The sequence below is a fragment of the Bombus vosnesenskii genome, unplaced genomic scaffold (genome assembly GCF_011952255.1).
Source record: "Bombus vosnesenskii isolate JDL3184/JDL3185 unplaced genomic scaffold, Bvos_JDL3184-5_v1.1 scf7180000013304, whole genome shotgun sequence".
Classification (NCBI taxonomy): Eukaryota; Metazoa; Arthropoda; class Insecta; order Hymenoptera; family Apidae; genus Bombus; species Bombus vosnesenskii.
In genome coordinates, this window is record NW_022882953.1 from 950,638 (window position 1) to 971,587 (window position 20,950).

The 20,950-nt window shown below is 36.3% G+C and overlaps 1 protein-coding gene across 2 annotated transcripts in view; it reads left to right on the forward strand.

Annotated features, from left to right (window-relative positions):
* Positions 1-20,950, forward strand: part of LOC117234290 (probable serine/threonine-protein kinase dyrk2) — a 266,454-nt gene that overhangs the window by 149,666 nt on the left and 95,838 nt on the right. The window contains exon 3 of one of the 2 annotated variants that reach the window (XM_033495354.1): positions 15,151-15,201. The exons of the other annotated variant lie outside the window; for it this stretch is intronic. Coding sequence (XP_033351245.1) covers positions 15,151-15,201 — 51 coding nt within the window. The remainder of the gene's footprint in view (positions 1-15,150; positions 15,202-20,950) is intronic. 2 annotated transcript variants of the gene reach the window in all.

A 20,950-nucleotide genomic window follows, 5' to 3' on the forward strand; every position in this document is an offset into this window, starting at 1 on the left:
CGGATTTAGATCCAGCGATTGAGCTGGCCATTGCATAACATTGACATTATGGCTGTTGTAAACAAGTTTTCGCTTTCCGAAAAGTGTGTTTAGGATCATTGACAGCCTGAAAAATCCAATTCCCATTGCTTAAGGCAATAAGAAATTATTTAAAATATCGATATAAATGTTGATTCATAATCCAATCAATGCGACAAATTGGGCCAAGTCCGTTTATGGTCATTTCTCCTCAAACCATTACGAAGTCACCACTTCCTTTAATGGTAAATTTTATGCAATATCATTAAATTCTTCTCCAATTTGCTGACGAACGTACGATCTTTCATCAGAATCGGAACGATTAAATTTTGATTCATCGGTAAAAATAACTTGTGACCATTGCTCTCTTGACCAATCAATATGAGTTTTCGCAATCTCGTCAAAAACGAAATTTCTCTAATTATATGCCCGCCACGTACGAATCCTCTCGTCATTCTACAAAAAAAAGTACATATTAGGGCAACAAGATCGAGAACTGATTGATTTCAAAGATATTGTAAGTTTAATCTTGTAGAATTTATCATATGCAAGGGAAAGAAAACATAAATAGGTACAAGAGTACTACATTGCGCCTTTCCTTGTTCTTCGTACGAGATTCTACAGAATTAGAGCTAACCAATTCGGACTAACCAATTTTCCACGATATTACCTTAATATCTTTTTGCGTAGAACAACGAGAGGATTGGACGTGCGCGAAAAGAAAAGAAAGGTTGTCATTAAAAAGAATGGTGCCACTGCAAAATGCACGTGCCTCTTTGCACTCGCGAAAAAGATATTATCTTGAATATGTAGTTCACTTTGATCCACTCATATTTTTCCTTTTTTATTTTTCCCTCGCACTTACCGTTTACGAGAAAAACGCTGCCAACTATTAACGCGACCATAACCATAATATTTAGAATACTTTTTTCTCCAACCTACATAAACTACGTAACCTGCGCGTCCCATATATCATTCTCCTTGTTTTCTTTTAACCAACTCGAATCAGTAAACGCGTTGCTATAATATTTTTATAAATCGGAAATTTTCTCTTAATATTTCGTACACCGTCTTTGCCGGATATCCCACGTAACTTAAACGCCGCGTATGCAATTCCTTTCGTCCATTCTCCTCCCCCTGGAGCGCATAGCGATCTCGCGTACGCAATCGCGAGATGTTTATCAGATCCGGCGTAAGGACACGTAATCGAGCAGCACTTGCGTAAGTGAGTTCGGGATCGGTACAATGGGATTCGATCGCGTTCCACCGTTTGTTATTTCGTAGCCGGTAACACGTGTCCCGCGGTGCGTACGGTTTCGCGGTTAAAACCATTAGATCCGTGTCAAACCGGCCTCTGGATGCAAACCGGAGGCCTTCCAAGATACCAACCGAGGCTGTTTCGCGGTTAATTCCATTACACGCTTACGAACGGTATAGCAAAATCGTGTCTGGGGCGGAAAGCTTCGAATCTGTCGCGGCGAGACGCGGCTGCGCATGCACTTTATTCTACTTTTATCGACCGACCACGCCGTTACACTTCGTGGCATACGCGTTTCCCCTTCGTACCAAAGGAATTTTCGGCTCGGCCCGACTTTTTCGTTCGGCCAATTGCACGATCGACTGACGTGGGAACACGGGGTTGGATTGTCTTTTTTTTTTGCGTTCACCAATCAAGATCGTCGGCTTTGATAGCGGCTAAATGGGTTAATAGGGGTTTGGAGATTAGGTTTCTTGGGTGCACTGTGTCCCTTAATTATCGAGATACTGGTTTAAGGTTCACATTGCAAGGTAATGGATTAATTAGTTTTGGAGAGTTGGGAAAGTAAACGAGGGTCGGGTTCAGTATATTTCGATGATGGAGTAGTTTAATCGAGGCGTGCACAAGATGTTTCTTTGATCGTGATGATGTAAGTTAAGATTTTGACAATTTGAATTAGCTTCGCTTATCGCAAACATCGTTCCTTCAGCTTCATACTTCGTTAAATTACAACGTTACTCTTTGCTATGGAAGGTTGTTCGACTTGAAAAACATGATGGATTTCTTATAATAGTGAATGCAGCACACCTCATATCTTGTGAAAAGAATAGCAGTGAACTAAGATATACCATTACGATTCTCAGTCATACGGGAGTTATAAAAATAGTTGGATGTAAACGATTACGTTGATTCATAAAATATTTTTTTACGTATTTTTTATTATCGTAAATGAGAAAGTTTCGTTGAATTATTCTTCAACCAGCTGTTTCTTCAAGTCATATTTCACTTTAAAATTCCATCGTATAACTACTAAATGATAAAAATCTATTATAAATGAACGTAATCTATATAACATTGTACGGCAATATTTACTCGGTAACGCACGATAACAAACATTCTTACGTAATGTGTGAGAAACGTAATCAGAAAGTAATTACATTCAGACATTCTTAACATACGCATTTCAGGAACTTGCTCGCATCAGCCAACCATTTCTTCCTACTTGATTACTGGTAGGATAATACCCTGAGATTTAATTTATCCTTACTAAAAGCGTACAAAGAAACATTTCCAGAAACCAGTGAAAGCCTTTATGTGTAGTTCGTTCCATTTATTTTAAAGCATCTAACCCCTCGAACTTTCCTTTTCCTCGAACATTCTCTCTCGTTGTCACCGTAACGAGGAAACACCTTCTGTCGCGTGTGAGAATCTCACGTAACGTTGCATCGGACCCCATATTTTAGCAAAGATCATTCGTCCATATACGATCGTAATGTTGTGAACTTGTGTTAATGGATTGTCATTTATTCGATACATCGACGCTTTTCGTTTACGATGAAATATTTATATTCGAATATTGAACGATCACGATATTCATGTATTTATCCTTTGACATCGACTTTTACGTAACACAAAATAAGCAAATATTCTCTTTTATGGGCGATTCTGTTTTAATATTTCATTAATTAACTAAATACGAAATATATTTGTTCTCGGTAAAACTGGTCTAAATTTTTAGCGCACTGTATGTTCTTTACGAAATCGTGCGAAAATATGTGTTCGTACTATTGAAAATTAATAAAAGAAAATATTCTTTTCGTAGGCTAAAGGAGAATTGGTTCTAGGAAGGGCTAAAATAATTCGAACTTATATATTCACTGACCTCTATCTGTTTGTACGGAAGTAATTAAATTAGAAGTATTACTCGAATGTATGGTATCAATAGCAAACAAGGACAGATGATTTAATCAAATCGTATAATCGATTTAAATAAGTATGAAAAGAGGTACGCAGCTTTGTTTGACGTACGTGTGAGGAATATATTTTCACCTCGAACAGTGGAAATGTAAGTTTACTTGCTCTACGATCCGTAGAATCTACGTGGTTCATTAGGAATACCAAACATACGCGACTATGAATATTTTAAATTTCTACTCACGTGCTTTGACAGGAATATTCAATATTATCCTGTTATATAAAGAAATAATCTAAAAGATAGATCTAAAGATAGATCTTAGGTAATAATAGCAACTGAGCTACGAAAGAAATTTTAAGTCCAATATAATAATAGTAAAATAACAACGAGGTAAACGTATCCGTGCAATGTGTTCCGCGATCGAAACGCTCCTGATTTTGAACCGTTGCGTCGTCGAAAAGATTCGTCGTGATATTCAGTTCCCTGTTCCTCGAGGTATTTTCGTTTTTGGCACGTTGCTCAGGCCTACATTGAAATACCTTTACGACTGCATTATGCAACCTGAGGACACAGTCTCGAACATCCGCTACCCTGGCCCATCAGAATGACCAATTTTCACTCTCTTGTAACTCTTGATCTTTCTCGATATTATATAAATATGATCAAATTTATATGCAAAAATGTAAAACACGAGCGAAAAGGCAGAAGCTCGTGAGAAGATACTTTTATAATAATTTGTTAACATATAACAATGAAAATTATTTGTTAATTATTAGTTATTCGTTAACATATAACATTTAAGATAATTAAAATTGAATCCGTAAGCGAAGATATTAATTTATCCTCTCCAATTAACAAATTAAAATTCTTCTCCAGAATAGCAACTAACATTATGTTAACAATCGATCGACGGAGAATCGGGCATCTACATCTAACCTCTTGTTTTCTCTTTTCTCGGCCGCTTTCTTCTCGTACTTCACTTTTCTCTCAATTAATCGCGCGAACACGTTTTATCGCGCTCGCTCGTCCGACTCCCTCGATTCTGCCTTTTTAATAGTAGAATTTTATTACGCCGGGAACTTTCTTCCAGAATTAATTCTCGATCATAAGCGAGCCATTGTTCCAAATAATTAGCATGCAAATTGTATCTACCGGATAAGGCGAAGACGAGATTATATTGTTAACAAAAGTTAACATGCTTTTATAAAAAAAAGTAAGCAAAAGTAAGCACGTGTGTATATATAAGTGTGTGTGTGTGTGTGTGTTAGGATTTAAGCAAATTGAATGATGATTTTCTTAAGAAGGATTTGTGTCACGATACGTGTAGACGAGAGGAGCATCGCTTGCCGTCAGAGTTTCGACGTTCGTAGCGAAATTCAGGTTCGCTGAGTAGTCCAAATTGGATGAGTCCACTCCACTCAGTCTAAATGAGACAAGATTGGGTCACGACGAAACGCGCGCCTTTACTTTCCTCTCTCTGTTTTCTGTCCTCGCGTTTTATGCCAGTCTTGGGACGAAGCTTCACGGTGGTCTTATCCTATGAATTTTACATATGGAAGGAATGCAAAATGCTTGAGGAAATACTTGTCTCGATAGTAATTGGTACAAGCGGTATAAATTATAAAATACATGTACAGGGTGATTGGTAACTGGTGATACAAGCGGAAAGGGGGTGATTCTACGCGAAAAAAGAAGTCAAAAATATAGAATAAAAATTAAAAAAAAATTTTTTTTTTTTTAATTTTTCCATCGAGACAACGATCTACAGTGAGATCCGTTATAACAAGACGTGATAAAGTGCACGCGTACCGAGCGAAAATTCAAAGTCGATTTTCTCGAAAACAAAGCCTCAAACGAAAAATTGTTATTCTATATTTTCGACTTCTTTTTTCGCGTAGAATCACCCCCTTTCCGCTTGTACCACCAGTTACCAACCACCCTGTATTACACTCTCAATAGTTTCTATCTTGTAATATTTTGTTTTCTATGGTCATGTATATTTTAAGAAACATTTTTCAACGACGCTAAGGTTCACCGTGATTAATTTTTAAAAAATCGTCACATTGGAGTAATCGTTTTTATCATTACCTTGGTTACATTCGAGCAACAATTTTCAAACCATTGTTTGGCACGTTTTTTAGACCATTTAACGACTAATGACAGATACCTGTCCAACGTCAGTTTGTTCAAGATAATTTATCATGTTCGATTAGATTTATTGTTGTTGTTCCTTCGTTTATCGAGTTTATCGAGAACACTTTGATATTACGATTTTCACGACGAGAGGAGTTTACTTTCGCGGGTTGATGAAAGGAACACTTAACAGGTCGACGAGCTGCAAATAAACACGCGGCCCCCACAAGACACGGCGGATTGCGTAAGCGTGCGTCGTTGTACCGTACGCACTCGAATGTGTGCAGATATTCGTACGGTTCCTCGTCGGCGGAACCGAGTCATCGCGCACGAAACCACGCTTATTACGTAATCATTCAATGCCCCGCAGTCGATCAGCTGTTCTAATCTATTTTTCGTATATTTTGCAATTCATGCGCGATTTTATCGATCGAGAATCGTTTATTTTCTCTTTAAAACAACGAGACTTCGTTTCGGTGAAGATTTCTTCATAGTGAATCTGTGAATTGCCAGCAATGTTGTAGTTTGGAAACTGTGATGTTTCTCGTATGAGAAATTTTCCCACTTGTGAAAGATGGAATTTTAAATAAAGAATAACTTCGGTTTCAAAAATTTATGTTTCTCTGATCTCGGTATCGTATGTCGTTCTTGGTATGTGAATCTATTATCTAGCAGTGATTGTTCTTTTCCTTGGAAATTGTGCTTCTGTTAAAATTTTCGTTGTAAGGAATGTGAATCTTGGAATTTTCTATCGTGTGCTAATCTTGTGTTTCTTTATCGAAGACTTCTTTGTAATGTACAGAGAAATCTATAGGTGATTTTTTTTATTTTCCAATACACGATACAATATAAATAAACGTTATAAATCTATAAATGATTATTCGAGAATACACAAATCTGTACACAAAAACAACGAATATCATTATCTTTCTAGAACTTTGAATCTCTCTTTTTCCATCTAAAAATGGCTGTTCTATTAACAAATTTTGCAAATGCAACCATCAACCAGAAACAAAATTTCTTTCTCGCGAATTCAAAGGGAAAAGGAAATACGTTCCATGTTTCGATATCGGTCAAGAGTCAAAAGTCAATCAATTTTTTCCTATCCGAGACACACTTCGATCAAACTGTGATAGAAGAATTGCGGTTGAAGTAGCACGATCGAGCATGGTCTCGCTATATACGATTCACCAGGTGTGTAATTCCCGAGTCTGGTATCGAGTAAAGAATGATTCGTCGATTATTGGTGCGTGACGCTATTATGCCGCCTGTATGAGAATAGACCGTGCGAAAATCCGCCAGGAAAAACCGTTGGCCGACGCTTTCGCTATAATCGCGTACGCATTTGGATGAACGACGTTAAACTGTTTGCCTGAAAGTGACTTGCCTGCGAGGCATGATTGAGAAATTCTACAGCGGAAACGAGAAAATAGGAGCAAAAACTGTTGTAATTGACGTAATTAAGATGTTCGTCGATAAAAAGATCTGCGATTCTTAATTTTTTTTCTGGTAATGGTTGAGAATCGGTTAGAAACTCTTGAATTATTGAAAATACGAAGAGAAGTTTTAATGGTTATTCAATTTTCGAGGGAAATTTATTGTTAAATTTCTCACTTCTTAAGAAACGTTTATACAAGACGATTTTAAATTTACTTTTTAGTAGATGTACACCCACTTCTACTTTACTTATATCAGTGAGACATAGCGAAGTTATAAATAAACGTTGGTACTTTGAAATAATAACGACACTCGTAAAGTTCAATTTACGAAGTAGAAGTAAAGAAGCTCTTAGCTAAGATTATATTTACATTCCTTCTCGATTGACAAATATTAGACAAAAACATTTTTCCCCGTTTAGTTCATTCTGTACAATGATCGTAATATTAGTTTGTTCAAAAGTTTCTTTCGTTTTATAAGGAAATAATAGACGCGCAATGTTTTTTTGTTTTATATTAATTTACTGAATTATGCACGAGACATATAACGAAATGGATCATACCTAATTCAATAAAATAATATAAAACAGAAATTGTTGTTCGTTTATTATCTTTCTTATGAAACGAAAGAAACTTTTCGGACAACCTAATATATCGGTGCTTCTATAACAGAAGTTCAAGTTACCATTGAAACAGCATTAACCTTCCATATTCTAGTGGCTACAAAAGGTATCTATTTTCTAACGAAGTATCTTTTAATCAGATTTTACGTTTAATTTCCATAGTATGAAAATTTTCTACTAAGTAATACGAAATTTAATATTTATTTCGATTTAATCAATCAGTGTGTAAATATACTGCGATAAATTCAACGATCTGCAAATGTTTTTCGCAGCCACTATAAACCAATCGCAACTTCAAATTTCCAACGATATAAACAACAATTACACACATCCACTTAAACCGATACTCGTAACACTGAAACGCTAGAATTTAGAACGCTCTGCCATTTAAAATGAAACTGCAACGTCGACGCGACTAATCGCAAACCAAACTACGTAATTCCCGCGATAAACGTGCAATTTCGTAACCGAGCGAGGAATGTAAGGAAAAAATCGATAATAAAATGAACAGAAGACATGATTTTCCCGTTGAATGATAAGCGTTGTGCGCGGCCTGCAGCAGCGCAATTGGTCGAGCAGTACAGTGATCTTTGTATCTGCACGTGCGACGCCCGAGAAAACGGGAGAAACGATTATCTCTGATTCAATGAATGTAAATTACAGTTCGTTTTGGTTTTACAAGCGTGAACGAGGCTCGCCACGCTCGACTGTAATCGGCCACTGCGTCACGGGGCCGCGGATGATTAATCGGCTGTTCGTTTTAATTATTTGCCCGGCAGATTAATGCGAGATTTTGTCCAACCAACCCGCATGTTTTCCACTCGTAAATCAGCGTTCATGCTCCGTGTGGATCGAAAGACTCTCGGTCGCCCTTCGAAGTGAATAACTTGGGAATTTATTTTAACGATTTGACGTCATTTGATTTAGATTTCGCGGAACCGTTTTTTAGAGAGTATTGTTTTCACCGTTTTACGGAGCACCGGATTTATGTTGTCAGCTTGTTACATTTGACACTGTAACTGCGAAAGAAACGGTGATTAATTTCTTGTAAAATTCTCGCCTTCGGTTTCTCGTAATCGTTGTTCGATCTTAGGAAAATGTCGAAAGGTAGATTTTAATTCTTCCATCTTGAGAATTAGTAAGATCTTTTGGTAATTTCCTATTGAAAATGCGTTAATGAAATGCGAAAATGAAAATGCGTTAGGTAGACTGTGTTCTCTTCTTATACGATAAAGTATTCGTAAATTAGTTTTCTTTAGTTAGTCACGCGTTATCAGAAATAATAGCTAATACGTGCAAAATTGCAAAAAGTGGAAGATTATCTGCTTTTATTTCAGTCTTCTACCGATATCTCAAGTACTTTTCAATATTCTTGTTTCAGCGTTTTTGTTAAAATCACAGTGTCAGTGTAAGATTTGATGTTTCGAGATTCCGATACTATACTACTTTGTAACTCCATCTTACAGTTTTCCGAGGAAACTATGAACTGAGAAGTGCCTAGAATTTGTGATACTTTGTTGGCAACGGTATTACGCTCGTTACTACGATTATTAATTTCTATATCCAATCGCTTTAACGAAGAAAATCAAAACGATAATTCTACTAAAAGATGATCACCACCATAAATTTAAGCATCTTTTCACAACAAGCTGCTAGACTGTTAATCCGGCGCTGGGACAAATAAAAATCTCGCAATACCATGAAGAAATTCTTCCAGTTCATATTAAACGGTAAAAGAATGGGCGATTCAACACGTAAGTACGTTTCAATTCAAGAGAAAAGCGAGATCGCCACGTGATATCACTATGAGAATCTGTAATCGAAAACGATGCTGTAAACAAAAGCGAGTTCACCGCATACAGAGTTTGTTCGTTGAACGATTATCGATAATTCGGCGAATTACGCGGTGTGTACCTGTACGAGCGACCAACGTTGAACAGTCGAACGATAACAGGTTTGGCGAACGAACGTTTCTCCTGATTTCTCTCGCTTCTTCGACGAATCAAGATCTGTTTACGCACGTAGGTGATATATCGGCTCATTGTACACGTTCAATGCTCGTTCAGCATCGATGACACTCGGAACATACCGGGAAAACTGTTCGCGCTTTTCGCTCGGATATTCGTATACGGCTCTCGATTGATACGAGTTGCATTTCGAAAGACTGTCTGGACTCTCTTGCACAATAGTTTACTGTATAATTAATAATATTGGTAAAGCGATATGCCACGAGTTTGTAGGTTATAGACTTTGATTGTACAATTTTGGAATTTTATGTCGAATTTGTTGTACTTGTGTGAAATAAGAAAGTTTATTTATATTTTAGCATTGACTGGATAGCTTGCTTTGAATAAGAATTACAATTACTTTGAATTACAATTGGTCAGATTTACGTATAAAGTTTCAACTGTTTTATTAACAAAACTTGTTACTGTCATACGCCGTAAGAGAATCGATCGTTATTAATGTCTTGTAAAATTTCATTAATAGAGTTATAAATGTGCTTAATTAGTTTAATCGTGCAAGAGAGTCCTGGTAATCGTTAGCATGATTTTGGGTCAAAAAGCATAAAAATGGAGAAAAATAGTAAGCTGATCTACTAAAGTGTTTATCGAATTATTTTTACTTTATGATGGGAAAATTTCATATTCATGCTCTCTTTTTCAGATTCAATTTCATATCCTGATCATTTATTTTATTTATTTATTTTATTTGATCGTCGTATTTACGATCTAGTTGAATCTTTTAATCGAGACAAGAAAATAACATATTTGATTATTGGTACTGATACCATTCTACAAAACGAAATGAATAAATCATTCGATATGTTTAAACGAATCTTCGTTCGGTAAAGATCGATGAGGAGAATAGTACGTAATTAGTTGTTTACCACGAAAGCCATCCCCGACACAACAAACAAGTAGGAAACGCACGTTGTATGACCGAAGCCAATCCGCACCGGACGCATAATGAAGTTCCTGGTGAAATACTACGACTTCCTAACCGTCAAGTTTTCCACGGTGAGGCTTCAACTGCAGATGAAACTGTAGGCTACACTTTAGCGTTCAAGTTGTGAGTTGTTGGCACAGTGTGTCGGATCAACGCGATTGTTTCGTGATTTATTATACTTGCTCTGATTTTTTGATTGAAATATTCGCACCTCTTGAAACTATTGCTGTCGTAATCGCTATATTAGCGCTGATACGGTTCTTTTCAGATAAATTAATTTCATCTGATAGAATAACGATTCTTGTTATTTGTTATACTGTTAGTGCTCTTCGTAAATTATTCCGATTATCAAACATAATCGATGATTATTAATTGTGTAAAATTTTTATTCGAGAAGCTGCGAATACTTCTGTAACCTATCAAATGCATTCGTAGTTGATTTATTCGCATTGCACGCATCGTAGAATAAAATGGCATGGCTGATAATTACAAAAGAGCTTGTTAATACTTGAATTTTATGCAACGGTTAGTATTTAGAGTAGATTCACCGATCGTCGAAAAAGACAATAGAAATTCGGTTATAGAAAAATTGGTAATTGTATGAAATAAATTAGCTATGAATATTTAACGAAGTTCATTTTGTCCAGTTTGAGAGATTGTTTCGAAGTACCTGCTAGTATACTTCAACTTTCTAATCAAACGTTCGTGCAAATATTCTGTATATATTTAGTTAAAAGGAATGTTTGACTCCTATGCATCGTAAATAACACTGTCACCAGCAGATCGTAGAGAAAACAGTTAAATCAATATGTAGCTAAAGTATTTGAAACCCATTATTACCTACTATTTATTCAAGTAAAAACTATCTTCCAATTTTTTTCACCGCACGATATTATCATGCTACAATTTTACCTGTCATATAACAAAATGAAACACCATTCATACAACCTGTCTTATTCTTCGAGCGTTTTATTAATTAATTCGCTTTCCAAAAACCAGTGAAAGCGTTATCTCCTCGATACGACGAACTGTCTTAGTAGCTGCAGAAAAGTTTCAAGGATACCTTACCAAGAGATATCGAGTTGAACATGTTTCTCTCGACTTTCGTGGCGGTGTTATCGCGAACCCTAATAAAGCAGCAAGAAGAAACGACGCAAAGGAGATTCGAATTTTATTAAAAAGATCGTTGACAGGCCGACGTTATCGATAATTAGCCGCGCAAGAGGAGGCGACCGATAATGGCGCACCCGCAATACGCCACGACCTTTCCGACGTTTCCATGAAAGAATGGCATTATTGTCGACGAAGTTAGCACCGCGAAGGGCACGCGTTTCTCTTATCTCGTTTATCGCATCGCACCACCATTCAAACCCTCTCCTTGCCCAGTTTCATTTTGCAAACGATAATCGTTTTGTAAACGATTTATCAGGGTCAAGAAATTGTTCACACATAAAAGCGCGCAGATGTGTGGTAAAAGCAGTGTTAGAAAATGTTTACGAATAATCGAAGATTGCTACTAATTGCTGTTAATCATTCGCCTGATTTATGGCGTAGATCGACGTTTTACTGCTCGAGAAGTTTTACCATAAAGAAGAATACGTTGTTGTATGATTTTTCTTTCTCTCAGTAGGGGAGTTACTGTTTATGGAAAATTCAGAGCGGATAGGAAATATCGAATTGCGTAGTTTCAGCTACTTCGATGTCGATTTGATGATGGTATATATAATTACTAGAACTCTTTTGCTTAATAATTTACCGATTGGCGATATTGATAATCGATGAGTAACAAGTTGCAGGTTTGAGATTTCTCTCGTACAATTTTGCAATTTCTGTGTTACACAGGGTAAATTTTGTTTGCAGAATTTCATTCCTTCTTACTGATACTTTGTAATTAACGATTTGTAAAATGTCGCTAATAATATTAGTTCAATTGTGCAGGAGAGCCCAAGTGTGTTACAAGTTTAGAAAACAGCATATTGTTACATCAGTGGTTTATAGACTACGTGCAATAATTAATACGATAATTAATATATTACTATCCTGATGGTCTATGAAAAAAAAACGTGTATTAACCAGAATCTAATACATCGTTACGTCAATTATATGCGAAAAAAATATAGTAAAATGTATGTTAAGATACACTATATTGGACGATGACTAGCCAATGACGTATTGGAATGTTAATGACTTATGAACGGCAAAATACTACGTCAACTGCAACCATAACGTGTTGCTATGTAACGTAGTCTCGTCTCATGACAGTGGTAATAAAATTTCAGAACATTTCCTATAACATGCACGGTGTACTCGTAAAAGGTGTGTACAAGCATTCGAATACTTTCGTAAGCCTGTGTACGTAGTCGTACGTCAGCTGTGAAAGCGCTAATAATCCAATCGTCGTTAATTATCCAGTTCGCCAAGCTCGTAGCATTCACGATAACAGTTTTCACCAATCGAATGAGACGTTGGTTTTCCGATTCAATCGCCCACTGGGACGACGTTTATTTAATCCTCGCTCGAACAAGATCATTATACGAAACCAGCCCCTTTCACCAATCGCGCCACGGTCGAGCCATCACGAGTGAAAAATTCTCATTCATTTTTAAAAGCTATAAAATGACTACAGACTTCGCGAGCGATAAAGGAAGAAGGAAAATCTCGCGATCGCGATGAACCATGGCTGAGGCGTTTTAATCGGCCGATTGTCGAGATGACTTGCGAGAATCTGCGTTTACTTGGCGAGAATCTATCGTTAATCGGCTGTCAATTTGCAAACAAACGAGCGGTGATCGGCAAAAAAGATCATGAGACGCTCGTTAAGCTTTCGCTTCGAGCTAATATAATATTCGCGTTCGGCGTGCGTGTGGCTTTCGTAAACGAGGAAGGAGATATTTTTCCGTAATGCCTGATCGATCAAACTCCGATACGTATGTGTTTCTGATGTTTCATTGCACAAGCCAATTATTCAGGGAAGTTATCGCTTACGTGACCTTTTGGTCGAAACCGTTCGTCACGAGTAATTTCAGCATCTTAAAATCGTTCATTGTTAGTGAGAAGTTCATTCTTTGTTACGCTGATTATTCACGAATCTATACTTGGACGAAGCTTGTTTTTAACGATGGACATATATACACATTCGATTCTATACTCTTAGAACATAGTTTTACACTTTGAAAATTCTTCGAAAGAAATATCTGTATATGCATACTTTTTATTAGAATATTGATTTTATTTATTTATTGATTGACATTATGATTTATGCTCTATATTAAGCATAGAATTAAAATGAAAAAGCAAATTACACGGTGAAATATTATCTGCTGTACGATCAATATCATTTGGAAAATTCGCGATTCGTATCTCTGATCTTGAAAAAAAAAAAAAAACTGTTCATATTTCTGATATTCTGTATATGTACACGATATTTCTGTTATTAATTGCAAACTTCGTTCGAGCTCATGAAATTGGTTTAAATAGGATGAAAGTCAAATATAGTATGGTAGGATGATTTTCATATCAGTCAGAATGTTTTGAAAGCATATGGTTGAAATTGATTGAGCTCGGTCATAAAACAAATCGCAAGGCAAGAGAGTTAAAGAAGATGAGGCCTGTCGGAGTCGGTTCCGCTCGTATTCTCCGTCAATTTGTTTCGTGGCGAAGGTTTTATCGAGACATCCATTATTCTTCGGTGGCAGAGGCTCAAAGAGCGCGCGGGAAACGACAAAGACCCAATGAACTTTATCAAGCGTGCACGGTGTGGAGTGCAGTGACACGTCGATGCAATTTGTCAGTCGTTGCACCGTGGTCTTCTCTATGAAAATTATCCGACTGGAACGTAGCCAATAAAACAGCCGTGGAAAAGTTTCGTGGCCATCAAAACCAGTAACCAACCCATGTGTAGCATCCATATGCTACAGCCTATAAAATGGAACCAAAGATACTTTGTTTTCTTTGTTATCAACTGAACCTCGTCTTAGGTCTTAGGTCAGGTGTTTTGTTAACGACAAAGTTAGTAATTAATAGTTAGATAGATACATAGATGGTAGATATTTATTAGTAAAATAATAATAAAATGAGGTTGTGCACGTGGGCGGATCAACGTGTGTGTAGAGGATTAAGCGAAAATGCAAGGAAAATAATTGTAAACCGAGTTCCTTACTGTTTGTTAAACGATACAGTAATATGGTATATGTAAAGTAAATTGAAATTTTGTTGAACAAATCAATGTTTTCGGAAAGTTATAAAGCTCAATTTATGATCTCAATTGATTTCCTGATGATTTAGACTTGTTAGAGTGGTCGATGAAACAGAATTTTCGAAATAAAAACCGAATGAAAATTAGGAAAATTGAATGAAAGTAAATAAATATCATGAGAATTCGTTTGCATAACAGTGAAAGATACGTATTTCTAAGTAACGTAGGAATTTCAATTCTATTTACTTACTCGTGTGTTAAATAACAAGTATGAATGAAGTTGTGAATTTGCAACGTAAACGTTTACTCCATAAATTTGTCATTTTTTGATGTAGAAAGTTTGTTTGACTGCGTAGAATGTCACTCGGTAATAAATTTCATTCCACGTGACAAATGTACTTCGTAACTTTTCGCTCTTTTATTACGTAGCTGAAATTCGTTTTTTTTTTCTTTCTTGTTATATCACTCTTTTTACTGTACTATGTTTTATTTCTCACGAATGCTTCTAACATTACACAAAAGTTATATTTACATGCAGCTAATGATCGTACTGTTACGAAATTATTTAATTCACAATAGAGCAATTGATCAATCGATTAATGGTTTTATTCTCTTTGTTTCAGGTGAGTAGGCGCTCCCAAGAACGTGCATCTCTCTACCAAGAGACAGGGAGGGTGAGTTAACTTGAGTTGAAACTATAGTGACATAACTTAACTTTATCGTTCTACCTCCACATTATACAATTTGGAGGAAAAGAATCAGCCATTTTCTTTAATTTACTTAATCAATTTAAATCATCCAACAATTACAAAGTCTATATTACAATTTTCAATTGTATTTTTTAATAATTTGTTTTTTAATAATTTAATAATTGCAATTTTTAATAATTTGATCCGTCGATTCCTTATCTCTGTGTAATTTTAGATTTCAAGAGAATAATCTCTTTATTCATTATTTTTTTCTCCTATGATTTCAAAAGCATCGATGAATTGATCAAAATATCAAGACTTTTTAAACACGAAAGAAGAACTAAAACTTTGTCGAGCTTAAATTATCAAGATATTAATTTCTCGATAATTCCATCACATCAGCCAAAATTCTTATCGAAGATCAATTGTACAATTACGTATATCTGTATGTAATTATGTAATAACGTTATAACAATATCTAATTAATCAGTAACGGTTAAATAGACTATTACTTGTTTCCATATACTTTACATATTACATCGACATACTATAGCGAAAAGAATACGAGTCTAACATCGATAAATTATACTCAAGAAATTTCACCGAATGAATTTCTTCGCTCGTTGTGTTTCCATGCAAAATAGTTTTCAAAGATCTCGAGTATCTTGTACATTTGAGAACCACTATCTTTCCGCTGACATACGCGTACGTACACAATGTGTTCCACCTACGTAGGAAAATGTCGATACAAGCCTGTTTGATTATCATGCATGTTGCGTTACATGGGACAGGAAGGGCTTTTTAATAATACCTTCGTGTTCGTTCGACACGTATCCGTTCACGGATGCGACGAAACGTTTATCGAAACATCGTGTTCGTATTGTACAGGGTGAAATTGAATATAAATAGGAATACGTTGCTGGATTAATTGCGTCGTGTCTCCCTTCTACTTTCATTTTTCTTTTTTTTTTCTTTCTTTTTACAGTGAACTACAGACACATAGTAAATAGGTTTCGTTGATAGTACTTAATTTTTGGGAGAGACGTTAAGGGGAATTGGAAGGGGTAACGTTTCAATTAGAGAACAGAGAACAATTTAAATTATGCGTTTCGTTTTATTGAATATGTTACGATGTAATGAGGCGAACAGAATCGGTATCGTTTTACTTGTGGAAGAGAAACGAGTATTTCGAGTAGTTACGCGGTCTGATGAACCTTCCAATAATTTCCGTATTGTTCTTTTCTTTATTTCAGTTTTTCTTTTTCTTCTATTTTAGTTTGAATAGATTAAGATTGACGTTCTGAAGTAATTTAACAATACTTCTTATTTCTTACTGGCTTTATATTTTATTATATTCCTAGAAAAATATGGAATAATGGAATAATTAAATGAAATTTAATTAGATTAGATTAGATTAACAATCTATAACAGGAATTTTGTTTATTTATGAGAGAGAAAGATTATGTAGAGATTACGTGTAATTTGATACAATTTGTCACTTTAATCCGTAATCTAGAAACTAATAATCGTTATAACGGGAGAGGTCGTTTGACTTCGCTATAACGTTAGTAAAAAGTTCAACAAATTGAATTATCCAGATCTACGGCAAATAGAATAAAATTTAGGAATTATCCTGTATACATAGTCCAAGTATATACCTGTATTTATAACTTAAAGTCACATGGCAATATAGAAGATTAAATTTCTCCCACTTTCGAGGAAAATTCTGATCACGCGCCAACTACTCAAATAAAGAAAGTCGCGAAGAGGAAATAAAAGAAGGAGAAAAGAGGAAAAGTGTCATTGTCAAAAAATAGAAGTTCACTTGGCTGCTCTCCTGGGAAATGCGCCTTCCGTACGTAAATCGTTCTCTCGACCGAGTCGTTCGCTTTTAAATGATCAAGCAGACGAAGAAGTGCATCTCGAACGATTGTCCGATTGAACTCGAATGGGCTTGGGTGAATTTTAAAATCGTCTCGCGTAACTTGCCGTGGATCACGGCTCGTGTTTATGGCAGTCACGTAATTTCGTTGCATTACTCCGGCGGCGGAACGAGAGTCGCGCTAACGAAGACGAATCAATTATGTAAGCAACTGGGTCAGAAAAGTTCACGGTCAATTTCGCCCGTGGGATTGTGAGTACACAGAGACGGCCGTGATCGTGCAAGTAACTGGATCCTTGATACTCTGCCCGCGAAACTAAATGATTCGATTCCTTGAACCTCGTCCCCTTCAAGTGCCTCTGAATGTCTTTCCACGAAAGGCGAGCTTCGATTTGTTTTATTGGTACGACTGTTCGTTTTCTGCTGGTCTATTTTTGACACGACTTGTGCTAATATATGGGTGACCCAAGATACGTGAAGAGAAAGGGTTTGGTAATGGTATAGAGATATTCTTTCATTCTATATGCGAGCGAGATGAACCTGAGGGATATAGATGTGTAGAGATAAAAGAGAGGTAAAAGAAAGAAGGCAAAAATGTGTAAGGTTTAACAGATCGAGAAATTGAAATGTCATGTGCTGTAAGTATCAAAAAAGAAAATTTATTTTTTTGTGGGAAAGGATGTGAATTTAATGGGAATAAGAGAAAAAATGATAGATACTAGAATAATATAGTTTCACGATTTTATTTGTAATTTTTATATTAGAACAGTGATTAGCGGAACGATTGGTTTATCAGAATGTCAATTACGGGAAACTTTGAGAATGGCTCATTTTTATTCGAGGGTTTTTTATTTTTCTTTGATATTAATATTTATATAGTAGTTTAAAATAAATCATCTCCTTTGACATAGAAACGAGATTGTTCGACTATTCGAACAACATATGTCGTAAGAAGTTCGAATAGTCAACTGCATTAACAATTTTTATGTTGCCACCACGGAAACAGAATGACACGACGAGAAATGATAAAGATAATGATAATTTGCATTACTTCGGACTTTGTCGATAATCAGCCCGGTCCATTTATGTATATATTTTTCATATTTACAGAAGCTTAATGTCTCCAGTTAGAAATATGCATCCGCCTGATTTCCATGTGAAAGCATTTTATTGTCTTACAATAATCGTATTCGCAAAGGAATGGAAATGAATCGAACCCTTGGGCACCTTTGTCAAAGTTCTCCTTGTGAAACTTGCATCGATAATTAATTCAAGACTATTGGCAGCAAGACCATTCCTTGCATAAATCATCGGTATCGATAAACCGACTACAGTAACGCGAAAATAATCGAGTTGAAAGTTTCTCAGAGTTTTGAGCGACCGCACAGTGCGGCATTTGAATGAGGATTCAAGACAAAAATCAAAATTCGCGGGCCAAGTACTTAGACAACGTCCGCACGTTCGCAGGCAACGTCCAAACGTTCGCAGGCAGCGTCCAAACGTTCGCAGGCAACGTCCAAACGTTCGCAGGCAACGTCCGCGCGTTCGCAGGCAACGTCCAAACGTTCGCAGGCAACGTCCGCGCGTTCGCAGGCAACGTCCGCGCGTTCGCAGGCAACGTCCAAACGTTCGCAGGCAACGTCCAAACGTTCGCAAACAACGTCCGCGCGGTCGCAGGCAACGTCCAAACGTTCGCAGGCAACGTCCAAACGTTCGCAGGCAACGTCCAAACGTTCGCATACAACGTCCGCGCGTTCGCAGGCAACGTCCGCGCGTTCGCAGGCAACGTCCGCGCATTCGCAGGCAACGTCCGCGCGGTCGCAGGCAACGTCCAAACGTTCGCAGGCAACGTCCAAACGTTCGCAGACAACGTCCGCAAGTTTGCACGTTCTCATGTTCCACAGTGCGGCATTTGAATGAGAATTCAGGCTAAAGGTAAAAAATGCATACAATGTGAAGTTTCTCTGAAACTTTATATTAGAAGATCCGACGCGAGTAAAAATCAGTTTTTCAAATCTTTATTAGTATTTTCCATGTTGCCTGGCTCAGTTTAAATATCTTTATTATTTCTTTGTTTCTCTAACCACACACACGGTTACTTTTAAATAAATAGTACAGATGCCAGGAACAATCTCGCCATATTTTCATACGTGTCATGCAGAAATCATTTACTCTCCCTTCCATTTCGTCAGATACTGTGGTAAAATTTAGCGAAGAACAGAGTTTTTGTATAACTTTTAAGATTTTCTTGGAATAAGTGTAATTAGAAATACACTCTTCGATCAAGTTACGATTACTGATAGATTTCGCTAAAGAAATAAACAATATTCAGTATAATAGTTTGTAGCAGGAAAAAATTACACAACAATGTAATAAAATACCTTCTTGACATAAAACAAACAAAATTACAGGATAATTTGAAACGCTTTTTTTTTATTGTACTTTAAAGAAACAACGAAATTTTTAAATTGGAAATTAAATTTATACATATCTTCGTTCAGATTCTCTATATTCAATGTGTAACACTGTTTAACAAGATTTGACAAACAAGAATGTATAATGGATGAGCGAGCTAATTTTCAAGTGATGAGATTTTCATGTATAAACGATTTTTAGTAATCCTCTATCGATTTTTGAGGAAATTATTCTTTACATTTATATTACTTGTTTATAGACTTATAATATCATCGGATAATAAGATCAAAATCGAACAATGATTATTTCGATTTTACTACATTGCATGTCGCGCTGTGAATCATCGTGATAAAGGCGTTTCAGGATTTTCCAACGGAGAATATATCGCTCTTTAGCGAAGGATACTTCCTGTTTTTACAGTTACGATAAATTCTGTCACACGCTTATCTTTGTTTCCTGTCGGTGGTTTTCTTGTCTACGCTCGAAATATGCGAAAGATAAAAAACCAGGTAGCCGATACCAATCGTGTTTTCCTTTGGTTCGTAGCCAAGCTCGCCACTTAACGGAAGAACCTTCCGCACGTTTCATCGTGTATAATCTATTCGGTTTATAGTTTGTGTAATTTAGCGTGATTTAGAGGAAAAGTACGTAGGAAAATTTTATTCAGTTTTATTCAATTTTAGCTGAGCTTGGATCGTGTCATTGCGCTTAACGAAATATCTTTCGCGCGTTTCACTCGTATAATCGACATATAATAACCAGTATAATTCAATTTATAGGGGTAATTACCGTAATTTAGAGGTAATGTGTGTAGGTAGTTTGATTAAAAATTTTACTCAATTTTATATGGCGTTACGATGAGTTGTTATGTTTAATGGAAAATCTTCCTCGCGTTGTACGATGTAAAATTCGGGCTACGAAAATAATTATCGAAAATTTGATTGAACGGTGATTTCGAATAAAATTGTTTAAGAGATCTGATCGAAATTTTATTCAATCTTATGTATCTATCTGAGTTTGGTTCATTGAAAGAGTTCGTTTGATTGAATTTTTTTACTATAGAGTAAAACTAATAAGAATTCACGATCACGGACGTAATCGGTTCCAATTATTATGAAGTACCTTCCCTATAAATAGAGTTCGGATAAACGAAGCTCTATTTACTCGTATAGTATAGTTGATGCATCAAGTATTGTTTGATGCGGCAAATATAGTGGCCATGGGTGTCTTGTCACGAGAAGTCAAAGTTACTTAAAGTTTACGAGGAAATCGATTGATCATTGATGAGAGGTCAATAACGAGTTGTGTGATTAAAGATTGCGGTTATGAGATCGATTATGGTCTTATCATAGGAAATCAAGGACATTTTCAGATTATCGAGGTCATGACAAATTTAGGACAAGGTCATTCAAAGATTAAAAGAAGATGGCCGGGTCA